Source organism: Bos indicus x Bos taurus, chromosome 14 (assembly GCF_003369695.1).
Source record: "Bos indicus x Bos taurus breed Angus x Brahman F1 hybrid chromosome 14, Bos_hybrid_MaternalHap_v2.0, whole genome shotgun sequence".
NCBI lineage: Eukaryota > Metazoa > Chordata > Mammalia > Artiodactyla > Bovidae > Bos > Bos indicus x Bos taurus.
Genome location: NC_040089.1, coordinates 74,929,957 through 74,956,150, shown reverse-complemented (window position 1 = coordinate 74,956,150; position 26,194 = coordinate 74,929,957). Strand labels below are relative to the sequence as shown.

General features: G+C 37.4%; 1 protein-coding gene across 1 annotated transcript in view; it reads right to left on the bottom strand.

The window, feature by feature from the left end:
- Positions 1 to 26,194, bottom strand: part of MMP16 (matrix metallopeptidase 16) — a 395,065-nt gene that overhangs the window by 80,551 nt on the left and 288,320 nt on the right. The window contains exons 5-6 of the mRNA XM_027561607.1: positions 20,658 to 20,819; positions 18,167 to 18,378 (exon numbers count right to left, since the gene is read on the bottom strand). Coding sequence (XP_027417408.1) covers positions 18,167 to 18,378; positions 20,658 to 20,819 — 374 coding nt within the window. The remainder of the gene's footprint in view (positions 1 to 18,166; positions 18,379 to 20,657; positions 20,820 to 26,194) is intronic.

Below are 26,194 nucleotides of genomic sequence, written 5' to 3'. Positions count from 1 at the left end.
TATTTTTCTTTCCATTTTGGATTCCTACTAGTTATTTGTCTTGTGCAAGTGTTGTGGCTAGGGCGTCCACTACTATGTTGAATAAAAGTGATCAGAATGGGCACTCATTTCTTGTTTCTTCTCTTAGAGGAAATGTTCTTAGCCTTTCACCATTGTTTTCATCTGTAGGCTTGTCATTTAAGACCTTTATTATATTGAGGTACAGTCCCTCCATACCACATTCTTGAAAGTTTCTTTTATAAATGGGTGTTTACTTTTATCATAATTTTTAATCCTTGAATTTGTTAATGTGAGATATTTCAGTGATTGATCTCTATATATTGAACCATCCTTGCCTCCTTGGGTAAATTCTACTTGATTGGGGGGTATGATCCTTTTAATGTATTGTTGAATTAAGTTTGCTGATATTTTCTCAAAAATTTTTGCATTTATGTTCTTCATTGATATTGACCAATAGTTATCTTTTATTTTTTTTCTTTTGGTGGTGTCTTTGTCTAGTTTTGCTTTCAGCATTCATTGAGTTCTTGTGAATGAGGTCATTGAGGAACTCTGTTCTATTTGAATGAGTTTTTAAGCATTTCTTCCTCTTAAATTTTTTGGAGTAGTTTGAGAAGGATAGGTTTTAATCCTTCTCTAGATGTTTGGTAGAATTCACCAGTAAAGCATTCTGGTCCTAAACTTTATTTTTTAAGTTCAACTTCATTATTGGTAATTGGTCTGTTCATATTCTCTATTTCTTTGAGATTTCATCTATAAGATATAGCGCATTTCTAGGATTTTATCCACATCAATAAGGTTGTCAGTTTTGTTGGTGTAGAACTGTTTGTAGTAATCTCTTAAGTCCTTTATATTTGTGTGGTTTCTGCTGAAACTTCTCTTTCATTTTTGATTTCATTTATTTTGAGACCTCTCTCTCTTTTTCCTTAGACAGACCTACCAAAAGTTTACAAATTTTGTTTATCTTTTCAAAGAAAATAGCTCTTAGTTTCTTTGATCTTCTCTGTGTTTTGTTTTTTTTTTTTAGTTTCTATTTTATTTATTCCTGCTTGATCTTTATTGTTTATTTCCTTCTACTAACTGAGTTTTGTTGTTGTTGTTGTTCATCGTTTTCTAATTCTTTGGGTGTATGGTTATGTTTTCATGTGAGATTTCTCTGTTTTCTGAGATGGGTTTTTATCACTGTAAACTTCCCTCTTAGAAATGCTTGCTTTTTCTGGGTCCCATAGATTTGGGGTGGTCATGTTACCATTTTCATTTGTCTCCAGACAATATTTGAGTTCCATCTTGTTTTTTTAATTGACCCATTGTTTAGTGTCATAGTGTTTAGCCTTCAAATGTTTGTGCTTTTTGCTATAGTTGATTTCTAGCCACACAGCAATGTGTTCAAATAGGTACCTGATGTCATTTCAAACTTATTGAAATTATTAAGATACGTTTCATGGCCTGGCACTTGATCTATCCTGGAGAATATTCCTGGTGAACTTGATAAGAATATGTGTTTAGGTGCTTTGGAATAAAATGTTCTCTTTATATCTATTTAGTACATCTAGGCTAATGTGTCATTTAAAGTCAGTATTTCTTTATTAACTTTCTGTGTGACCTGTTTACTGAAGTAAGCAGCATAGTGAGGGTCTTCTACTATTATTGTCCTACTGTTAATTTACCCATTTATGTTTTATACTATCCTCTGTATGTATTTATGTGCTCCTTCATTGGGTATCCTTAAATTTACAATTCTTATATCTTCCACTTGCATTGCTCTGTTTATCACTGTGTAATGTTCCTCTTTGTCTCTTGTTACAGTTTTTGTTGTAAAATCTATTTTATCTGATATAGATATTACTACTCCAGTTTTCTTATCATTTTAATTTGTGTGGTACACTTTTTTCCATTCCCTCACTTGTGCTCTGTGTTAGAATTGAAGTGAGTCCCTTATGGATACACACACACACACACACACACGTATGTGTGTGTGTGTGTGTGTGTGTGTGTGTATATATATATGCTTAGTCAGTCAGTCATGTCCAACTCATGTGACCCCATGGACTGTAGCCTGCCAGGCTCCTCTGTCCATGGGGATTCTCCACTCAAGAATACAGGAGTGTGTTGCCATGCTCTCCTCCAGGGGATCTTCCCAACCCAGGGATCAAATCTAGGTCTCCCAAAGTGCAGGCGAATTCTTTACCATCTGAGCCACCAGGGAAGCCCTGGTGTGTATACATATAATTCAAGTGGGCCTTAGAAAGCATCACTATGAACAAAGCTAGTGCAGGTGATGGAATTCCAGTTGAGCTATTCCAAATTCTGAAAGATGATGCTGTGAAAGTGCTGCACTCAATATGCCAGCAAATATGGAAAATTCAGCAGTGGCCACAGGACTGGAAAAGGTCAGTTTTCATTCCAATCCCAAACAAAGGCAATGCCAAAGAATGCTTAAACTACTGCACAGTTGCACTCATCTCACACGCTAGTAAAGTAATGCTGAAAATTCTCCAAGCCAGGCTTCAGCAATATGTGAATCTTGAATTTCCTGATGTTCAAGCTGGTTTTAGAAAAGGCAGAGGAACCAGAGATCAAATTGCCAACATCTGCTGGATCATGGAAAAAGCAAGAAAGTTCCAGAAAAACATCTATTTCTGCTTTATTGACTATGCCAAAGCCTTTGACTGTGGGGATCACAATAAACTGTGGAAAATTCTGAACGAGATGGGAATACCAGACCACCTGACCTGCCTCTTGAGAAATCTGTAAGCAGGTCAGGAAGCAACAGTTAGAACTGGACATGGAACAACAGACTGGTTCCAAATAGGAAAAGGAGTACGTCAAGGCTGTATATTGTCACCCTGCTTATTTAACTTAGATGCAGAGTACATCATGAGAAACGCTGGACTGGAAGAAGCACAAGCTGGAATCAAGATTGCCAGGAGAAATATCAATAACCTCAGATATGCAGATGACACCACCTTTAGGGTAGAAAGTGAAGAGGAACTCAAAACCCTCTTGATGAAAGTGAAAGAGGAGAGTGAAAAAGTTGGCTTAAAGCTCAACATTCAGAAAACGAAGATCATGGCATCCGGTCCCATCACTTCATGGGAAATAGATGGGGAAACAGTGGAAACAGTGTCAGACTTTATTTTTGGGGGCTCCAAAATCACTGCAGATGGTGACTGCAGCCATGTAATTAAAAGACGCTTACTCCTTGGAAGGAAAGTTATGACCAACCTAGACAGCATATTCAAAAGCCGAGACATTACTTTGCCAACAAAGGTCCGTCTAGTCAAGGCTATGGTTTTTCCTGTGGTCACGTATGGATGTGAGAGTTGGACTGTGAAGAAGGCTGAGCGCCGAAGAATTGATGTTTTTGAACTGTGGTGTTGGAGAAGACTCTTGAGAGTCCCTTGGACTGCAAGGAGATCCAACCAGTCCATTCTGAAGGAGATCAGCCCTGGGTGTTCTTTGGAAGGAATGATGCTAAAGCTGAAACTCCAGTACTTTGGCCAGCTCATGCGAAGAATTGACTCATTGGAAAAGACTCTGATGCTGGGAGGGATTGAGGGCAGGAGGAGAAGGGGACAACAGAGGATGAGATGGCTAGATGACATCATTGCCTCAATGGACGTGATTCTGAGTGAACTCCGTGAGTTGGTGATGGACAGGGACGCCTGGCGTGCTGCGATTCATGGGGTCGCAAAGAGTCAGACACGACTGAGTGACTGAACTGAACTGAACTTATATATATATATATATATATATATATATATTTGGGTATGTGTGTGTGTTTGTATATATATTGGAGAAGGAAATGGTAACCCACTCCAGTATATTTGCCTGGAGAATCCCCTGGACAGAGGAGCCTGGCAGGCTACAGTCAATGGGGTTGCAAAGAGTTGGACATGACTGTGACTTCACTTCACTTGTGTGTGTGTGTGTGTGTATATATATATATATATACACATTCAGCAACTGTTTTGACTGGAACATTCAGTTCATTTATATTTACAGCATTTATATATTGATATGTACCCACTGTCATTTTGTTAAGCTCTTTCTTGTTTAGCTCTTTTCCCTTTGATTTGATGACTCTCTTTAGTATTATGTGTGGATTCCTTTCTCTTTTTTTGGTATGTTTGCATGTATTACATGGAGGAGGGCGTGGCAACCCACTCCAGTATTCTCACCTGGAGAATCCCAAGGACAGAGGAGCCTGGCGGGCTACAGTCCATGGGTTGCGAAGAGTCCGACATGACTGAAATGACTGGGCACACATGCACATATTATACAGCCGTGCTTTGTGCTTACCATGAATTGCATATGTAACAAGGTATGCATCACGTGTTTAAGTTAAGGATCTTTTTTTAAGTCTGAATTCAAAGTACCAGCCTTTCATTTTTACTCTCTTTTACCATGTTTAGTGTTTTAACCATATATTTTGCTACTTTTTGTTTGGTTTTGTGTATTCCTTAACTACTTATTATGAATATAGATTATTTCACTAACTTCTTCTTTTAAACTTCCTACTAGTTTATAGGTGATTTTGATCTACTATCTTTCCTGAATATTTGCCTTTAACCATGAGGCTTTCTTTTCTTTTTACAGTCTTAATATTTCTACTGGTCATCTTTTTTTCTACCTTGAGAAGCCCATTTCTTATAAAGCCATTTTAGTGGTGCTAAACTCTTTTTTATTTTCAGTTTGTCTATAAAACTATTAATTGTGCCTTCAAATTTGAGTGATAGCCTGAGTAGATAATTCTTGGTTGTAGGCTTTTCCCTCTTATTACTTTAAATATACTGAGCCACTCCTTCTGGTCTGCAAATGCTCCGCTGAGATGTCAGCTGATCATCTTATGTGAGTTCTCTTGTATGTACCTAGTAGCTTTCCCCTTGTTGCTTTAAAGATTCTCTCTTTGTCTTCAATTTTTGCCATTTTAGTTATGTCTATTGGATACCTCTTTGAGTTGATCTTGTTTGGAAATTTCTGACCTGGATGGCTCTTTCCTTTCCCAAGTTAGGGGCGTTTTCAGCTATTATGTCTTCATATATAAGTTTTCTGTTCCTTTTTGTCTCTCTTCTCCTTTTGGGAACTCTATAATGTGAATATTAGTTTCACTTGATATTATACCAGAGATATCTTAAAACATCTTAATATTTTTTTTCTTTTTTCTGTTCAGCATGGGTGATTTCCATTACTATGTCTTCCAGCTCACTGATCCATTCCTTTGTAATATCTAATCTGCTTAACTCCTTCAAGTGTTTACTTCAGTTACTATGATCCTCAGCTATTTGATTCTTTTTTATATTTTCTAATCCTGTTAAGCTTCTCTGTGTCTTCTCTCTCTTCATTCATTATTTTCATTGAGCATATTTACAATTAGTAGCTTAAACTCCTTATTCGGGAGGATCTTTATCTCTATTTCCCCTAGCTATTCTCTGTTCTTATCTTGTTTTGTTTGGAATATATTCTTCTATTGTCTAATTTTCTGTTTTCATTTCTATGTGTTAGGTTCTTTGTTACTATTTCCTAATCTTGGAAACGTGGCCCGGTGATGGAGATGTCCCGCAGGGCCTTAAGCACACTCCTCTCTGTGAGTATATAGGTCAGCACAGCTACATACTCTAGGAGTGCCCCTTATGCAGGTGGCATGGGTCCTTCTGTTGTAGGAAGGACAAAGTAACATGGCTCATTAGCAAGTGTAACTAACTCCTAACTCAGCTGGCTACCAGGCTCTACTTTATACAGAAGCTGTCAGGGACTGACGGGTAGAGCGGATCCCGGTGCAGCCGGCTGCCTAGTCTGAGGAGACTCAGGGTTGGTGCTTGTGCACTGGCCGCTGGTGCTGGCTTCTGGCATGACTGGCAGTGGGGTCCAGGACTGGAGCCAGCCTTTTGTGGGTGCAGCTGAGTCCTTGGACACTACTAGTTGAGACCTGTTCCTCACACTGCTGATTGCTCAGTTCAGGGGATGCTGGGATTGGTACCAGTTGGCGGGTGGGTTGGTGAGCTCCAGATGCTTATAGGCTAAAGGGTGGTGGTGGTGGTGGTTTAATCATTAAGTTGTGTCCGACTACGGTGACCCCATGAACTGTGCCTGCCAAGCTCCTCTGCCCATGGAATTTTCCAGGCAAGAATACTAGAGTGGGTTGCCATTTCCTTCTCCAGAGGATCTTCCTGACTCGGAAATCGAACCCAGGTCCCCTGCATTGCAGGCAGATTCCTTACAGACTTAGCTATGAGGGAAGCCCTCAAAGGCTAAAGGGAGGACTTCAAAATTGCTTGTCAGTGCCCGTGTCCTCACAGTGGAATATGTTCTCCCAGTGGCTGTAGCCTGTATCTCTATCTCCAGCAGGAGTCCCAGTTGTCTCCTACCCCTCAGGGAGACTCCAAGGTCAGCATGTGGCTCCGACCCAGAATCTTTTCAAATCACTGCCTCTATACTAGTTGTTAGAGTGTGTGAGATTTTCTGTGTATTCTTTAAGGGCAGAGTCTGTTTCCTACAGCCAATTGCCTCTCTCATGTGCAAGGCATGTTTACTCTTAGACTCAGATATTCTGGGGGCTCATATTTGCATTGAAGGACCTGCAGGCTTTGGAGTCCAACGTGGGGCTCCAAATTCTATTGCTCCTTGGTGGAAAACCCCTGCAATTGTGATTATTCTCACATTTGAGGGTTGCCTATCTGGACATGTAGGTCTTGACTGTACTGCATCTCCACCCATCATACTCATCTTGCTGTGGTTTCTTCCTTATAGCTTTAGTTGCTGAAAATCTTTTCTTCAGGTAGTTCTCACTGATAGTTGGTCTGTAAATAGTTGTAGTTTTGGTGTGCTCATAGAGAAAGGTGAGCTCAGAGTCTTCATACTCTACCATCCTACCCACACCTCTCAATGGCATACTTCAAAAGGTTTTGCCTACCTATATTTTTGAAAATTGTATGGTTTCACCATTACTTAGTATACCACAGCCTTCAAAACTATTTAGTTTTTCCTGAACTCTAAGCAACATGATAACAATAATTCTCAGAATTCCATCATTCCCACTCATAATTCCATCATTCTAAGTTTTGCCTAATAAAGTTTTTCTATAATTTCTATGCCTTATAAACACACATACTTCAAATGCTACAATTCATGATGCATAAAATCTTATGTTTTACCATTTTATTTGTGTTTACATTATTATCATGTCTCATTATTTCATATATTCACCTTAATTGATCCTTAAGTCATTGCATTACATTCCATTGAATGTACTATTAATTGCTACACCATTACAATATTACTGAATAATTTGGGTTGCTTGCAAACTTTTTTTCCTATTGGCAAGAAAGTTGTAATAAATATTATTGTTCATTTTAGATTTACTTCATTATTTCTGGATGAATCGCCACGTATGGGATTACTAATTTGGAATCTGTGCACATTTTCCTATTTATTTTAAGAAATACTAATGCTGCAGTTTAAACCTGAAATCTTTTTTTTCCATCTTACTCATAATTATGTAAACAAACAGAATATGACGCATTGAAACGTTAAAGTATCCTAAGAAGCATACACAGAAGAATGAACAAAACACCCAAGAACCTCCCTCATGAAGATTAAATGCAGAGAACGCAGAGTTAAAAGTAAAAATGTTATTCATTTAATAAGTATGTATTGGATGCTATGGGCTGCTGCTGCTGCTGCTAAGTCACTTCAGTCGTGTCCGACTCTGTGCGACATCATAGACGGCAGCCCACCAGGCTCCGCCGTCCCTGGGATTCTCCAGGCAAAAACACTGGAGTGGGTTGCCATTTCCTTCTCCAATGCATGAAAGTGAAGTCGCTCAGTCGTGTCCGACTCTTTGTGACCCCATGGACTATAGCCCCCCAGGCTCCTGCATCCATTGGATTTTCCAGGCAAGGATACTGGAGTGGGTTGCCATTTCCTTCTCCAATGCAGGAAAGTGAAAAGTGAACGTGAAGTCGCTCACTTCACTCGTGTCCGACTCTTCGTGACCCCATGGACTGCAGCCTGCCAGGCTCCTCCGCCCACGGGATTTTCCAGGCAAGAGTGCTGGAGTGGGTTGCCATTGCCTTCTCCCACCTATGGGCTAGGTACTGCTAATTAATTTTAATCCTATGAGTTATGTTACTTTTTATGTGAAGAAAATTATATTTTGATTATATTTTAATGCTTATTAGAAAGGCTACATTTCAGCTCCCTCCCCCGCCCCACCCCACCCCCGTGGTTCAGAACATTTTTTTTTTAATATTGTTAATAGCTGTAATTTTTTCCTCTTGACTTTCATGGAATTTTTCAATAGATTTTCAAATAATTTACAAATAATGTGAGTTTTGGCCTCTATTTTGCTTTCAATATTTATACACATTAACATTGCCTTGCAAAAGATAAAATAAACAAGAGTTTTAAGAAATTTTGAAGTGCTGGCTCAGTGTTTAAATTAGTTCACATAATCTACAAAGTAAACTAATGATCACAACATTGCTAGCTGAAAGTTTAAAAAGGGAATGGAAAGATTAAAGCTTCATTTTTGCTTTACAAAATATGAGGTCAAAAGTGGTATTTTAGCCACAAATGGCAAGTGTGAAGGAAAAAGATTGGAAGAATCACTATTTTCATAACTTCTAAAATTAAAACAGCCTACCTTTATGTGCAACATAAATCGTGAACTAAATTTGCATTAAGGTTAAAGTGATATGAACTTTATGATGAATATGAGCACTTTCCACATAAAAATCTAAAGATACAGATTATGACAAACATGGAACAAGAAAACATTGATCTTTGATACTGAAATTATTTAGATCACTAATAAGTGCAGAATAGGAAGATTCATGCTGTTATGGAGTGAAACAATTTTTCAGATTAGCTCACAATATAGTCTCAGAAAATATTTTTGCATGACTATTACAGAATTGCCCTATTTATACTTAAAATTTATAATAAAATGTACATGATAAAATATATTTTAGTCTCCAAAATATGCACTGTAAGTATATATTAAATGTTCTATTTTATATTATTAATAAACATAGTTTTACTGAATCTAAACAAGTATCCAAAATGCTTCTGGCTACCCCCAAATAAAAGTGCCTAAGGAGGAAATTGAAAACTCAAGTGACTGTAAATCTATTCTACTGAATTCTTATATATGTGCCCCAACAGTTTAAGTAGAAAATGTCTATAAAAATTTAAGTATTTCAAGAGTAAATTTTAAATTTAAATCATAATTAAAATTAAGTATTTATCATAATTAAAATTTAAATAATAAATTTAAGTAATAAATGCAGATAATTTAAAGATCAATTAATACTGACATTAAAGTATTACACATAATTCCAATTACTGCCTAAAATGTTTACCTAAAACTTTTGAAAGACTATGATTTTGTGCTACAAGGAAATTTTAATTAATTCTCTGCCTATACTATCTTGGCAATTGCTCCCTTTGTTCTTATGTGAATCTAGCCCCAGTTACAAAGTACTATAATTATCAGGTAATACTTCCTGGAAGTACAGAATTAAACTCTGACTCAGAGTAATTTTGGATTATTTTATTCTGTGAAATTTCTCTAATTATTTTTTGTTTGTAAAAACATTTTCTGGATTCTCTACTAATAGAATATTTTAAATCATTTTACAGAGTAATATAACCAACAATGATAATGAACTTTTTCCTTTCCCTTATATCTTAAGAATTAGAACTATTTTTTTGTGATCTTTAATCAACTAAAAGTTACTTTTTAAATAATTTCAAATAGCATGAGAATTTGCGTTAATAAGTACCATAAGTAATTTAAAAGGCTGAGTCTGTCTCTTTACATAATAGCTACCATTTCCTGAGCTTACTACATACGTATGGTGGAATTTATTAGCCATTGTGAAATGTAAGTTATTTAACAATTATTTATTGTCTACTATGTTCAGAGTACTGAGCAATTCAACAACAAATAGAGAAGTAGACATAGTCCTTGCTTGGAGTCTGTGACAAGAAACATCTGACTCCAAGTCTCTCTCTAATGTCTAGAGATAAGAGTTTAAGTATTCTTCTACAGTGATGTAAACAATGACACACCACCGTGCAATGGGAATGAGTGATACCGTTGAGAGCTGGGAGAGAATTCATCCAACTTTAAAAGATAAATCTATTTGTTGTGCTCAAAAAATGGCACAGAATTTATATACCTCACAATAAACCTTTCTGTATTTCTACAAATATTGCTCCCTTTCATGCATCTGACTCCATGTGGACCTATATAACAGCAGACTGTTTGGACAGGACTAGAGAATGGAGATCATATTCTGACTTTTACAAATTGCAGGAGAAATCTAGAAGATGATGTGAATATTTGTTATTTGATAGGGAAAGATCTGCAAAGACAAGAAGGCCTGCAAGTTCAAGAAACAGCAGGGAGACAAGAGTGTCTGGAATTGAGTGGGTAGAAGTGATCAGAGTGTGAAAATGGAGGTGAGATCAGAGAGGGAAAGGGAAGTGGAATGGTCAAGGGAGCCTGTGGGCAACTGAAAGAAATTTGTTTTTCTCCACCAACTCCACTGAGATATATTGACAAAGAAAAATTATATATATTGAAGGTGCATGACTTAGTGATTTAAGTATACATTGTGAAATGATTAACTAAAATCTAACTAATAAACATATGTATCACCTCATATAGTTATCAATTTGAGTGTGTGTGGTAAGAACACTTGAGATCTACTTTCTTAGCTAATTTCAAGTCAATGATGCATTATTAACTGTAGTCACCATGGTAATCCATCTTGTAACTGAATACATAAGTTATACCACTTATAACTGAAATACATCTTATAAATGAGTTTTCCCTTTGATAAACATCCCCCATTTCTCCACACCCCCAGCCCCTGGTAGCCACCACTCTCCTCTCTGTTACTATAAGCTTAACTTTTTTAGATTCTACATATAAGTGAGATTATGCAATGTTTGTCTTTTTTGTCCTTATTTTACTCGGCATAATGATCTCTAGATTTACCCATGGCTCACAAATGGCAGGATTTCCTTCTTTTAAGGCTGAATGATATTCTATTGTATATGTGTGTGTATGTGTGTGTATATATATATATATACACACACATCATATATTCTTTATCCACTCATCTGTTGATACACACTTAGCTAGTTTCCATATATTGGTTTTTATGAATAATGCTTCAGTGAACATGGGACTGCAGATATCTCGTAAGCTAATGTTGCCCGTCCCTTCTGGATATATACTCAGAAGTGGGATTGTTTGATAGGAACCTTGACAGACATTGAAGGGTTGACATTAGGGACAAGGGAGGAACCAGGGGAACAAGTGTGGAGGATATTACAATACGAAGGTGAGCTGTGATGGTACATTTGATTGGACTTAAGCAGTGGAAGGAGAGAAAAATGGGTGGATTTTTAATGTACTTTTTGAAGGTAAAGCCAACTGGATTTGGCTCTATACTTTAGGATCTATTTACTAAATGAATGCGAAGATGGAACCGCCCTTATTTGGAGTGAAAAAAGAGAAGAAGCAGAGGAGTAGGTTCTTGAGGGAAGAGCAGTAGCTCAGTTTCAAGGCTGTTAAATTTGGCATCGGAGGTCAAGCGGGAACTTGAACACACAACCCTCATGTGCTCCTTCACCTCACTTCTCTGAGCCAAAAGGTCTGTGTCTTGGATCCTTCAAAGCTGACCACAGTGATTTTGACATCTGGAGTTTCTTCTTATCCTAGATCACACCGCTTGTTGGAAAGTTACCACCTGGACTCCACAGTCGTCTCTATGATCTTATTATTCCCAGGCTTAAGCCAATATTCTCTTATGTGTAAAGGGCCATTTTTGCTCTCTGTTTTGTGGGCTTTGATTTAAACAAAGCATTTCTGATGGATAATTACATGTTGCCCCTTCCCTGATAAGATTTAAGCTTTTTAAGGGAAAAATCATAGCTTCAACTTCTTTAAGTTTCAAAAGTTCAATGTCATTAATACAGAAAAGGCATAGTACACTTGAAAAATTGCGTGAAATATTCTGCGTGAATAATGTGATACAGTTATAAAGGTGACGTGAGGAAGGCACAGTTCCAGATTTCAAGAACGATACGGTTGAAACGAGGAACACGCAGCACAGGAATAAAAATTTAAAAACAAAATAAAATGAATGAAAGGAGCAAATATTGGTTCATGGGGAGATGTTTAGCATAGAATGGGAAACACATTGATATTAAATACCAAGAGATTCGAAGCTACTGAAGAGTCAAAAAGCTCAATTTTGATCACTTGTAAGGAGTTTAGTTACAAATCAGTATTGTGGAAATATAATTTATCTCTTTCAATAAGCATCTCCTCTTTCTTGTATAACATCTTTTATGAAACAAAACTGTCTTGCAAATAAAACTGGATCATACTCGGTACTTACTAAACTTGGCTGAATGTACTTTTAATGAATGTCAAAATAGTGTTAACAAATCTGTTTCTATGGAAATAACAAGAAGTATGATTCTTCAGTAGAATTCAGTAGGTGGCTGAGAGAAGATGGTCATATTTAAGAACAAATCATTTTGTGGTAAATTAACAAGCAAAAATTTGACGAAGTAACAGGAACCTAATGATTTTTTTTTTGGATAAATGATGAAATGCTCTCTTTGTCAAAGCTGTTGCTTTTCTATATTAACTAGGAAGACACTTTACTGTACTTCCTCAAATGCTTTTCCATGACAGCTTTCAGCTTTGCCTCTTAACACTATCCTTTCTAGCTATTTTCTAAAGAAGGGACCCTTGCTTGCTCCGCTTGATGTAAAGAGCAGGTCAGTAGTCCAGAACCACCCTTTCTCTTGTTTACTTTTTTATTTTTATTTTTTGAGCTATAAGAAACTGAGTTGGTGGATATGGTTTTTCTTAGTGTCCCTAGTTTTAGGGAGAATATAGTTACCGCTGCGTTGCTCCACATGGAACAAAGTACTGTGTACTGAAACATATCCTCTACAAGGCAGGCTAATTCCACTTTCCATTCTTTTTCATACCACAGCAGACTATTCAATGTTTTTATCTTGTCCAAAGGAACTTTGAGAGTATTCATTTGAACAATCAGATTTTATAATTGTTGTCAGCCCAATTGCAATAGCAGCTTACACTCTTTAAGACACTCTTAAAAATCACCTTCTATAAAGTACGGACAAAGTTATTTTGTGATTGCTATTTCGTTTTTCTGTTCTTTGGCATTTAGTTTTGATTTCCATTTTCTTGCTTTACATTAACCAAAGATTATAAAGCTGCCTAGAAAGATTAACTTTCTCATGAATAAATAAATAATATGTAAAATGATGTTTATAATACTATAAATATATATATATATATAATTTACTTATATTCCATATAGAAAGTATATCCAGGTGAATTCACTATAAATAAATGAATTTTTGTGAGCTCAATGTATATCCAACCTCCTAAGAAGACTGCTACCAGAAGAATTATGCTGAAGCTACACTTATAAAGAAAGTCTCCTTCTATTAAGAAAACAAAATCACTTGATGATATTATCTTTTACTTATATCTAGATTTTCTTTTTTACTTAAAAATCATACATATAGAATTGAAGTAGATAATACTCATGGAGATCCTGGGCATGGAATAATGAACTAAAAGAATGGAATACTTTCAATTGATTGATTACTGTTGTGTAAACAAGGTAAAGCTATAGTTTCATTCAATACATATTATACTGAAATTACCTAATTTATTTGCTCAAGCACCACGAGGTCCATACAAACCAATCCCTACTCTGAAGTTTATAATCTAGTTAAGAAACACATTACAATGAGAAATAATTAAAGAAAATAGAAATAAAAAAGCATGCAAACTGAATGTAGAGAATAAATATAAAAATCACTAAAAAGAGATTTTGGGGTTGATGAATAGTTAAGAGGGTCTGGGACATGTGGAAGATGTTGAGGATGAAAATTTTGGATAAGCAAAGGCTGTAGAGAGGCCCCAGGGAATAAAACTAAAGTGACATGAGTGTTGGTAAGAGTTGAAGAAACAAAGAGGTTTCCAATTTGCATAAAGAATAGTAATGAAGAAAAGTAGAAAATTGTTACATTATTAAAAGTGAAATCTAATAGTGGGTGATCTTAAAATGCACTTGAAGGGACAGACGATAAGGAGCAAACTACAAAAGTTAATGGTGAGTATGTCAAAGGAAAATTTAAAAAGTAGGTGTGCCAAGAGAGACTGACAACGAGTAACTTCAGGTGGGAAGATCAGGTACCTGGAAAATGACGTTAATTTAGAGGTGAAGGTAGTCTAGACCATGTAGGCACAGAGGGAGTAGCTAAAAGGCCTGAAGTTCTTAACAGAGAAAAACAGAATTTGGGGGGCTCAGTCAATGTGGGTGCTGTCCAATTAGCCTTGCGTGGCAGGTCCAAACCTCTGTGTGAAGCACTCTCCCCTGAACATCCACTTTGAAAACAGAATGTCAGCTCCAAGAAAGCAGGATCTAGCTTGGGTTTCTTGTTTTGTTGTTGTTATTGCTGTTTGTTTGTTTGTTTTAACTGCTACACTGCCAGTGCCTAAAACAGAGTCTCACAACATACGTTTGGTAAGTATTTCTTGAATACTTACTATTTTAAAATATAGCTTAAAGTCTGTTTTTCTTTTCAAACTTTCCCTAGCTCTTTCAGTTAGCAAAACTTAATGTGGAAAACAGATTTTTGGAATTAAGTAAACCTATAGTCAATTATCGGAGAAGGCAATGGCACCCCACTCCAGTACTCTTGCCTGGAAAATCCCATGGATGGAGGGGCCTGGTGGGCTGCAGTCCATGGGATCGCTAGGAGTCAGACACGACTGAGCGACTTCACTTTACTTTTTCACTTTCATGCATTGGAGAAGGAAATGGCAACCCACTCCAGTGTTCTTGCCTGGAGAATCCCAGGGACAGGGGAGCCTGGTGGGCTTCCGTCTCTGGGGTCGCACAGAGTCGGACATGACTGAAGCGACTTAGCAGCAGCAGCATAATCAATTATGGACTACTTACTGTCCTGATTTTCAGTTTTCTGATTTGTAAAAGAGAGAATACTTTCCATCTTGCTGTGTTATTATAAAGTTTAGAGGTTATTAGGCTTCCCTATTGGAGAAGGAAATGGCAACCCACTCCAGTGTTCTTGCCTGGAGAATCCCAGGGACGGGGGAGCCTGGTGGGCTGCCGTCTGTGGGGTTACACAGAGTCAGACATGACTGAAGTGACTTAGCAGCAGCAGGCTTCCCTGGTGGCTCAGTTGGTAAAGAATCTGCCTGCAATGTGGGAGACCTGGGTTTGATCCGTGGGTTGGGAAGATCCCCTGCAGAAGGACATGACAACCCACTCTAGTATTCTTGCCTGGAGAATCGCCATGGACAGAGGAGCCTGGTGGGCTGCAGTCCACGGGGTCACAAAGAGTTGGATAAGACTGAGCAACTAAGAACACACACGGAGATTATCAACATAAAGTGCCTAGCTTATATTCAGGCACCTATTAGTTACCCACTGCACATAGTTATTAACTAAGAGCAGGTATCACTCAATCATATTCTCTTCCCTGTGATCAAATTTTCGTCTATTTCTGATTTACAACATTTATCACTTTGTACTAGAGTTATGATATCTATCTATCTTCTCCGCCGCAGTACATCAACCTTTTAGTATGTCAAATATCAATTGCTTTACTGTGCCTAGGAAGTGTCTCTCTCAAAATCTGGCATAAGCCTTTTCTCAGTCAGGTGTGTTTTATATACTCAACTAGACTTCAGTACTTTTGCTTCATGTCTTTTCCTCTTGTATCTTAAAAGTACCTAGGTTAATGTTTATCTTCACTCCTGGAGTATGAGCTCCATAAAGTCAGGGGTGTTACCTTCTATTTATAAATCCTGTGTGTTGTTCAGTCATGCCCGACTCTTTCCAACCCCATGGACTGTAGACTGCCAGGCTCCTCTGTCCATGGGGATTCTCCAGGTAAGAGTACTGGGGTGGGTTGCCATGCCCTCCTCCTCCAAGGGATCTTCCCAACCCAGGGATCAAACCCAGGTCTCCCACATTGCAGGAAGATTCCTTTACCAACTGAGCCCTCAGGGAAGCCCAAGAATACTGGAGTTGGTAGCCTATCCCTTCTCCAGGGGATCTTCCTGACCCAGGAATCGAAGTGGGACCTCCTGCATTGTAAGCAGATTCTTTACCAGCTGAGCTGTCAGGGAAGCCCTGGTCCCTAGTAAACTACCCTGGGCATACATATTCATCATAGGCAATAGGAGACGAGCATGAAAATTATAAACAAGATATCTTCTACAGAATTTATTCTTAGAAGTAGAGCAGGGCCTGGTGAAAGAAACTGAATTCAGACAGTTTAGAAACTCTGTCCAGCAGAGAGTTTTGATTAAGGATCCTAGGTACCATGAGAGTTTAGAGAAGCAGCCCTCACTATATATATATATATATATATACACACACACACACACACACACACTTGCTTTGACATTGAAAATAGTGGCCACTGCATTTTATTTGAGAGTTGGCCTATGTACTTTCAACTCATTCCTGATGCCAAGAACCAGTGGTTATTCAAGAGCACTCACTAAGCTCTCACAGTGTGCAGAGCATAAGGTTGGTAAAAATAATCATTAGACATGGAGAGACCCGTCCCTTCTGAGACTGGCAATATAATTAGACAGATAAGAAGAATGAAATGAATGTACTCAGAGTCAATTTCATATCATATTCTCAGATAAAGATGACATTTCGGTGATATCACCATGATATCAAGGAATAACACTTGGATGTGGAAATTCAGCCAAAGCAGTGAAATCAGAATCTTTCAGTTGTCATCTGGTATCTTGTAAAATAAGAAAATTATTGCATTTTCTGTTCATTTCAACTAGTTGTTGTGGGCTTAGCCACAATGAGTAATGAGTAAGCTTTTTTACTTTACTCCTTGAATCTAAATTTATTATCCTACTTAAATTAAGTAAGAGATATCTAACTGAGCATTGTAGGGCATTTATAAAATTCAAAAATATATTCATGTATTTGAACAAAAGCATTGATTTTTTTTTCTGGAAATTATGATGCTTTTGAGCATCTTATAGCAAATCCAAACCTTAGTTTCAAATAAAGGAAATAAAGTACTTTGCCTATTAAAATTATATGAAATATATATATTTTAAAGTATGGCCTCTGGTAGATAGGATATTCTGTGTAAGTAGGACAACATTTCATTATTTATTGATTCATACCTACTAAAAAAAAGAGCACATTATTTTATTTTTAAATGAATGGTATTGGTAATATGTAGCTATTTGAATATACTGATGCCAACATAAAACTTACATTTTTCATTAATCTTTCAGAATGGTTTACAAACATTGAGGAAAAAGTATTTTTCAGTATTATACTACATTCACTTTTTAGTATTATGTAATTTACTTTGATACATTGTTTTTCAGGGTTATTGTTGGAGAATTCAATGTCACTGAAATGCACATTTAGCAAAATATAAAATTAGTTTTAGTTTATAACATTTAAAAAATAATGTAAATTAGGTTCACGTTAATTTTTGACATTGGATTTTTATGCCTATAAATGCTTGACTTAAAAAAAAAAACACACAACATATATATGTAAAATCAAAATGACCATCTCAAAGAGATTTAACTTAAATGGCTACTAGTAGACCCTGAGCAAAATGAAATGATCAATACTCCTCTTAAAAAAAGCAGTGTTGTAATTGTCAAGTGAAATTATAAGGATCTCAGAAAGATGTGCAAACCAAAGATAGAGTAGCGGCCGCGCGCCTGGAAGTGGCTAAGCTCCCAAGCAAATCATCTCTATTAGTTCCTATTCATGACTGAAATTACGGTTTTTTTTATCTGTTCATAACATGCAGCATTTTTTAGCCTCACATTTCTAAGCATTTTAGCTTTTGCTGACATAAATGCATTCCCCAAATAGAATGTTACGAGAATCTTCTGCTAGACATTTAAGCCCATTTGTGCATTTCTTTTCAAGATACTTTCTTTGAACCTTCTAACTGTGAAAGGCCTGGGAAGGTGGTGTTAGAATGAACGAGAACTTGTTTTCTAAAGCGACACTGTAGACACTTAATCTACCGTTAAAAAAAAAAAAAAGTCACAGCTTCCTACCTTGAAAACAAACATCTCACGGCGAAGAATAGCTAGAGTGTTAAAGTTCCCATCGCAGATGTTGGGTTTGGCTCCAGGATACGAAGGTCTGCCCGTGGGAGGCCGCGGAGGTTTGGGCCGGTCGTTTTTCCTTGGGTCAGCGGGAGGAACAGAGCGGTGTGGGGGCACCGTTGGTAGAGGTCTTGTTGGTGGAGGAATCTTGTCAGGCGGACCTTTTGAAAATATGAGGACAGCACTTGGCTCAGTTAAAATTGGAAGGGTGCTAGAAAACATGCTCCAGAGGACAGTCACTCATCAGTGAAGGGTTTGACTAAGTGAGCTAAGAGGCCTTTAAGATTGTATATTTACTGAAATAACAAACCATTTTACTCAACAAACCATTGCCAAGTCCATCAGAGACTGTCTTTATCATGCTGAATTCTAGATCCAAGTAACTAGGCCTTCTTTGTTAATTTTTAATGATTTTTTTTTAATAGCTTCACCACAGTCCTTATTGGATATGCTGCTTTGAAATCTCTTTTGGAAGTAGGTGGTATATTAATAATAAATAAATTAAAATGAATACTGGAACCCTGCATGTAAACGCTACTAAAGTCAATCCTAGATTTTGAAAGATGATTCTGTGCAAATATTTCTAAACATTAACAAATCAAAGTTTATTCTATCCTATGTACCTAACTGTATTTTATAACCTTTTCTTGACTTTCATTATTTTTTTCTAATGAAATGTTTTGACAAATTGCTAGACTAGTGTTTCATTTGAATACTAAATCTAAAACGCCTATTGATTAAAACACTACAAGGTAAAATATTAATGTGAAGAAGTATTTCTAAAAGGGGGTTTCTAAATCAAGCCAAAGTTTACACATGTAATCTGCTACAGATGTAAAGCATCATTCCTCAGGGGATTTATGTTTTAAAAGAGAAATACAGAGCTGTTCACACTTAATATTTAGATATGGAAAGAATACTCTTTTGCAGACCTTCAGTCTAGACTACTAACTCATGAGGTCATGAGAAAGAGCCTCCTTTCAGTTAACTACTTCAGCAGAATGTCTGATGACACCCACATAGGCAGAGGCTAGCTCATTCAACATATAAGCCATTTAGTTTTGAGTCCCAGACAGTTCTGTTTTCTCAGTAGCACCCCAAAAAAGAGCAGTAACAAAAATTGACCTTTTTTTCCCCCAAAACTTATTTTAACCCTGAGAGAATTCTCACCACTTTGAAGTTGAAAAACTAATAAATGAAAAACAAATTAGTGAATTTAAACTATGATACTTGAAAAATGTAAATTATAGTTTCTGAATACTGAATATTAATATACGTACAGCACACATTTACCTTTGTATTGTAAAATGAAAGCTTCATTTTATTAATTTACTAAAGCATATTCTCTACATGTAAATTATAAATGTCAAGTTCTTAACAGTTAAATTTTTGTGTGAAATACATGTCTTTATAAAAGTCAATGGCCATGTTGAGGGAGTTAGGATTTAAATATGTGTAATAGTCTCTCTCCCTTTTGTCTTAATTTTCATTCATTGACTGAATCCCATAAATTAAAACAATTTTACTCTACTGTACATTTATTTTGAATTATGTGTGAAGAAGACTCTTGAGGGTCCTTGGACTGCAAGGAGGTCCAGCCAGTCCATCCTAAAGGAGATCAGGCCTGGGTGTTCATTGGAAGGACTGATGCTGACACTGAAACTCCAGTACTTTGGCCATCTCATGTAAAGAGTTGACTCATTGGAAAAGACTCTGATGCTGGGAGGAATTGGGGGCAGGAGGAGAAGGGGATGACAGAGGATGAGATGGCTGGATGGCATCACTGACTCGATGGACATGAGTTTGAGTAAACTCTGGGAGTTGGTGATGGACAGGGAGGCCTGGCGTGTTGCGATTCATGGGGTCGCAAAGAGTCGGACATGACTGAGCAACTGAACTGAACTGATGTGTTAGTAAACTTAGCCATTTGTTATTTTTTACTCTTAGTCAATAACTACATGCTTTTGAGTTTATTCTGTTACATCCATTACACAAGATTATTTTCAGCATTTTCAGAAGTGGTTTGTTAGGATCTAACATCAAATATCAGTGAGAATCAATCTGTCAGCTTTTATCAAAGTCTCAGTCTCTTCTAGCAAAGTCTTCTAACTCACTGTGTTTATTGGTTATATTAATTTATTATATTTTACCTGAATTTTAAATACTAAAGTTTATCAGATCTTTACTATAATTTCAGGTTTTAATTAACTCAGTAAGGAAAGTTTATCAGTGCCTAAGCTTTCCCATAATCTGCACATTAAGATATCTGCGATTGGTGCCAACTAAACTTGACTGATAGAAGACTTTTGCCAATAGATCAGATTTTCATTCAATATTTTTCTCTCTAATACAACACTTAGAGCATCTATCTCAAAAAAGACAACACAGGAATTCTATACTTCACTACAGAGTTAATCAAACAGAATCAGTGGTGACCTACCGTATATCTTCTGGATGCCCTGTAAGTCATCACTGGGCAATTTGAAGTTGTCGGTCTCCATGTACTGGTAAAAAGGGGCCATGATGGCAGTAGGGTCATTGGAATGTTCCAGCCCCAGAGCATGTCCCAGTTCATGAACTGCCACAAGAAATAAGTCATTTCCTATGCAAATGAGAAGAAAAGGCATCATTATAACTAATATTCAAGTATAGAATTGACAAGGACAATTGGTATTACCAAAATTTTACCCAAGGAAAATAAGAGGAACTCTTTAGTTCAACGATCAGTATGATTTTTATCATTGGATTACCTTTGGGTAAAATCAAACATGTTATTTTTAAAAGAAGGGGCAGGGTTGGTGGTGAGGGTTGATAGTGAGGGTGAGGGTTGATAGTGAAGTCACAAAAATTTAGAAACTTAAAGAGGAATAAAGAACAAAAGTTGAAGAGAGAACAGTAGCACCAGAAATTGCTACTACTGCTGTTGAAATATCCTAGAAAACATGCAATATACTATATCTCACTTATGTGATCTTCATATTGGACATAATTCTAACAATAATTCTGCAAAAAATACAAGGTACAATCCCTACTTTTACACAAATGAGTAGATTAAGGCATAGGGGGTGACAAATTTTGTCAACAATAGTAAATCTTTGTATTTACATAGCTGTGACTAGAACTCAGGTTATTATAATTCCTAGAATATGGTTATCTTTCTTACCAGCTTAGAATATAGGAAAATAGGAGTGTAAAATAAAAGTCATAGGGTAGCAGTCATAAAAACTAGAAATCTAGTCTTAGCTCTGCAAATACAAATTCTAATCAATTAATGCATGATCTGAACAAAATATATTTATCGTAGAACTCTCAGAGACAGTTAATTTGACTTTGTGTAATCAGACCCCTGCGGATGGCCTCTACATGCTGTCCACTCTCGGATCATCATAAGTCAGCGCCTGAGAACAGAGCCAGTCCTTCATGGATATTTGTTCATTCCAAAAATTTAATTGAACCTCATGAGTATCAATGAATTGGGGCTGTTATTCTTCCAAGCGTTATGTTTCTAAGTGATAAATTTAACATGACTGAACGTAAAATGCAGTTTTAGGTGGTTGACTTGTTACAAATGCTAAAGAATTCAGTGGACTTCCTGAGTCTCACTTTAAGGAACATTCCTTTCCAACCACTTTTACAATGTAATCACTGTGGTGATTACCTGCAGAGGGCTATTTTTTTAAACATGAAAACTGGGTGCATAACCAGTACTTTTTTGACTTCCTTTCTGGAGTAGTCTGTCAGAGGGAAGGGGTGAAACCGTGGGGCTGACTGCACACAGAAAGGAGCCGTTCAAACATATCTGGGGCTTACCTGAGTTTCAGAGAATATCTGTTTAAATATCAGTGGGGAACAAATTAGAGAGGCTTAAAAAGAAACAGAAGTTAAAAGAAAAATAATATAATATGTATTATCTGTAATAAAAATGTTGACTACCTTTATTAAGTTTACTAACTCTGCACTGGGCCTTTTGACCTGTATTCTCTCACTTAATTCCCCCAGTTCTCCAGTCACTATAATCATGTCCACTTAAAAAATGAGAAAACAAAGCTTGGAGACATGAAATACAATTTGCAAGTTCATGTAGTAAGACATAGGTGGATTTCTGTCCTCATAACATTACATTCTAATGGGGGAGACCAGAGAGGAACATGATAGAAAAGTAAAATAAACAGGATGTTACATAGTGGAAAATGATACCGATAAATAATAAGGCAGACAAAGAATAAAGTCAGAGAGGAAATGGAGCCTAGAATATACAGGGAATTTTAGAGAACAGTAATGGTTTTGCTTTCTAGCCTGACTGCAGTGGGGATCATTGAAAGGTTTTGAGCTGAGGAGGGACATAATCTGACTTAATTTTGACAAGATCATTCTGGAAACTACTTATGATAATCAAATGCAGTGGGCAAGGGGCTCAGCATGATTAAATCTCTGATGTTAGTGTAATAATTCAGGCAAAGATACTAGTGACCTGGCCCAAAGCGGGTATAATGAAGGTATACAGAAGCAGTAAAATTTTTGATACATTTTGAAACAAGAATCACATAGCTTCTTAAAAGACAAAATGCAAGGTGTGAGAAAAAAAAAAAAAAGTCAAAGATAACACCATGTCTTTTGACACCAGCAACTTAAAAGAATGAAGATACCATTCAATGGACAAAACACTAGGAAACTTATCATTTGTTGCCTTGCTTTTTTTGTTTGGTGGAGGTGAGCACCTTACCAGGAGCTCATTCTTTGAGTGTTGAAAATGGCCATGGAAAATTTTTAGAGATTCAAATAAATAAGGGATTGATTTTTGACTTGCCAGGGTATTTATCTCATGTAAGGAAGGAAGTGATTACATTATGGGATGAAGGATTATAGCAAGATATGGTGATAAGATTAAGATCATCTCTTAAATGATGTTGTGAAAGGATATTTGGTGTCATGAGGCTAGTAAGAGTGAGCTGGAGAGATACTCTGTGGCAGTCATAATAGATATCAGAAATTGAGATTTGTAAGAGCGAGGTCAAGGATATACCTATGGGAGTGAGTCTCTGAGTTAGAGTGGAATACAAAGTCATTGGATGGGAGATCCAATAACTTAGAGGGCTGAACACTGGAAAAATTTTTCTATATGACCATTGAGATCACCAAGAATTAAAATAAATGTATTTAGCAGGGGAAGGAAAGAGTAGGACAAATTGAGAAAGTAGCATTGACATATATACACTGTCATGTATAAAATAGATAACTAGCAAGAAGCTGCTGTATAACACAGGGAGCCCAGCCTAGCACTCTATGATGACCAAGGGGGCTGGAATATAATCATGACCAATTTGCTCTGTTGTAGGGCAGAAGCCAACACAGCCTTGTAATTATCCTCCAATTAAAAATGAAGTGATGTCAAAGGGATTAGGGTCAAACTGGGAGATAAAGTCGTCAAGGATTCAGGAGAACAATGTGGCTGCTGGTAGATGACTACAGCAAGGGAGACATGGACGGAACAGTCCAACAAAATCAGTCACAGCTTGACATTTCTATGGAGGAGACTGGGAGCATGATCTTGAAATGGCATTAAAAAGAAAAGAAAATATAAGAGGGCATGTATCATAGCTCACGTCCTGCAGTAGAAGGAATGTGGGGGAGAAAACAGCTAGCATTTTGAAGCAATGGAGAGACTAAGTTTAGTTACCGAAAGAATCTAAAGGGAACATTTTCAAAATAAGTTGATTGCTATTAAAGAGGTTTTGCTGACAATGGACTTTGAACATCTCTGGAGTGAACAGCTTCAGCAGAGAGAAGGAAGGAAATGAAGGCAGAAATGGCAATGTACAAAATTGTAAGAGAATGAGAGTCCCAGGGGTAAGGGCTGGCCTGTGCTTCCTGTGGTAACAGATGAAAATGGGAGGAGAGGGCCTGAAAATAAGCCTCATGATCCCAAGGTATCAAACAAAAGAGATCACTATTACTTTAAGAATACATTTAAAGGAATTAAATAACATGGACAAAGCAGGGAGTGAAATTCCAGGGGGTATACAGCAGGAAAATGTATAATGGGAGAAAGGACAGCTTCCTGCACCCACTTTTGCTTCAGTTTTTGATATTTTTCCTCTGCCTACAAGATACTTCCACATTCTTCAGCAAGATAGCCAAGATCTTTTATCCATATTCCTTTCTCCTCCTTTACAACATTATTTCCTATTTCTTTTCCTTCTGATACCCTCTTTCTAGTTATGTAAGTATGTGCTTGCTCAGCCCTGAAGGTAAATGCATGAACTGTCTTCCTCCTAGAATTGAAACACACCTTCCTTTGCTTGGTGTGTTAAAGTTAAGTGAAGTGAAAGCCTCTCAGTCGTGTCCGACTCTTTGTGACCCCGTGGACTATACAGTCCATGGAATTCTCCAGGCCAGACTGGATTGGGTAGCCTTTCCCTCCTCCAGGGGATCTTCCCAACCCAGGAATTGAACTCAGGTTTCCTGCATTGCATGTGGATTCTCTTACCAACTGAGCCACAAGGGAAGCCCTCTTGGTGTGTTGGATGCATATCAAGTTGACTTGGTGTGAGTGCTCAAATGTTACCTTCTCTATGATGTCCTTCCCCAAAGGGGTACAATTACCACGTGCTCTCTTTTTGCTCCCATAACCCATTGTGCATCACCTTATCATAAAAGTCAGTAGCATTTTATTGTCATCATCTCTGAGCAGGTCTTCCCAATGAATTTTGAACTCTTTAAAGACTGAACTTGTGCATCATGTATCTTCACACCTTCAGTTCAAAGACATTGTCTGACATCTAGCAGATGATTAATCATTAAATGAAGTCACTCAGTTGTGTCCGACTCTTTGCGACGCTGGGGACTGCAGCCCACCAGGCTCCTCTGTCCATGGGATTCTCCAGGCAAGAGTACTGGAGTGGGTTGCCATTTCCTTCTCCAGGGGATGTCCCCGACCCAGGGATCGAACCCAGGTCTCCCACATGCCATGCAGATGCAGGCAGACGCTTCCCTAGTGGCTCAGAGGTTAAAGCGTCTGCCTGCGTCTTCCTTGAATGCAGGAGACCTGGGTTCGATCCCTGGGTCAGGAAGATCCCCTGGAGAAGGAAATGGCAACCCACTCCAGTATTCTTGCCTGGAGAATCCCATGCAGGGAGGAGCCTGGTAGGCTACAGTCCATGGGGTCGCAAAGAGTCAGACACGACTGAGCGACTTCACTTTCACTTTCAATCATTAAATGAGCTGAATGAGTGAATGAGTTCGTAGGAAGTGGAGGACTAATTAGAATGTGAATAGTAAAGAACAGAATGTCATTTCCATCTAAATATAGTTCAGATATTTTTCTTCCTCCCACAAAATTTATTGAAGTACAATTGACAAAATTGCAAAATATTTAAACTGCACATTGTGGTAGTTTGAGATATGTTTACATTGCGAAAGGATTCTCCTCAATGAGTTAATAACACATCCATTACCAGCTTTCTTTCTTTGCCGTGAGAACTCTATCAAATTGCAGTGATAAAATTCAGTGTCATCAACTATAGTCACCATGCTATACATTAGATCCTTAGGAATTATTCATCTTATAACTGAAAGTTTGTCCTCCTTTAACAACCTTTTTCTGTCTGCCCACTTCCCAGTTTTTTTTCAGACTATCATGGGTGGAAAGAGAATGAAATGAGGTAAGAGAAAACTGAGGAGACCACTACTCTTATATGGCATCAGACAGTGGGACTAAAATACGCCAGCACTCAATAAATGTCACTGAGTTGCTCAAAAGTGCCAGAAGATAGTTGTGTCTGAAGTAACGAAAAAGACTATGGTCTATAGGAAATTGGAGAGTGCAGAACAAGTTTGCTTTTGTAAAATATTTTAGAGGAGGAATTACAATGATTGGAGGGACTAAGGACTGAGAGTGGGATGTTCACAGTGTTTGGACAGTGGAAAATCAAAAGGCACAGGAGGTCAGATTTACTGGAAAACAGGACTTTGAAAGAT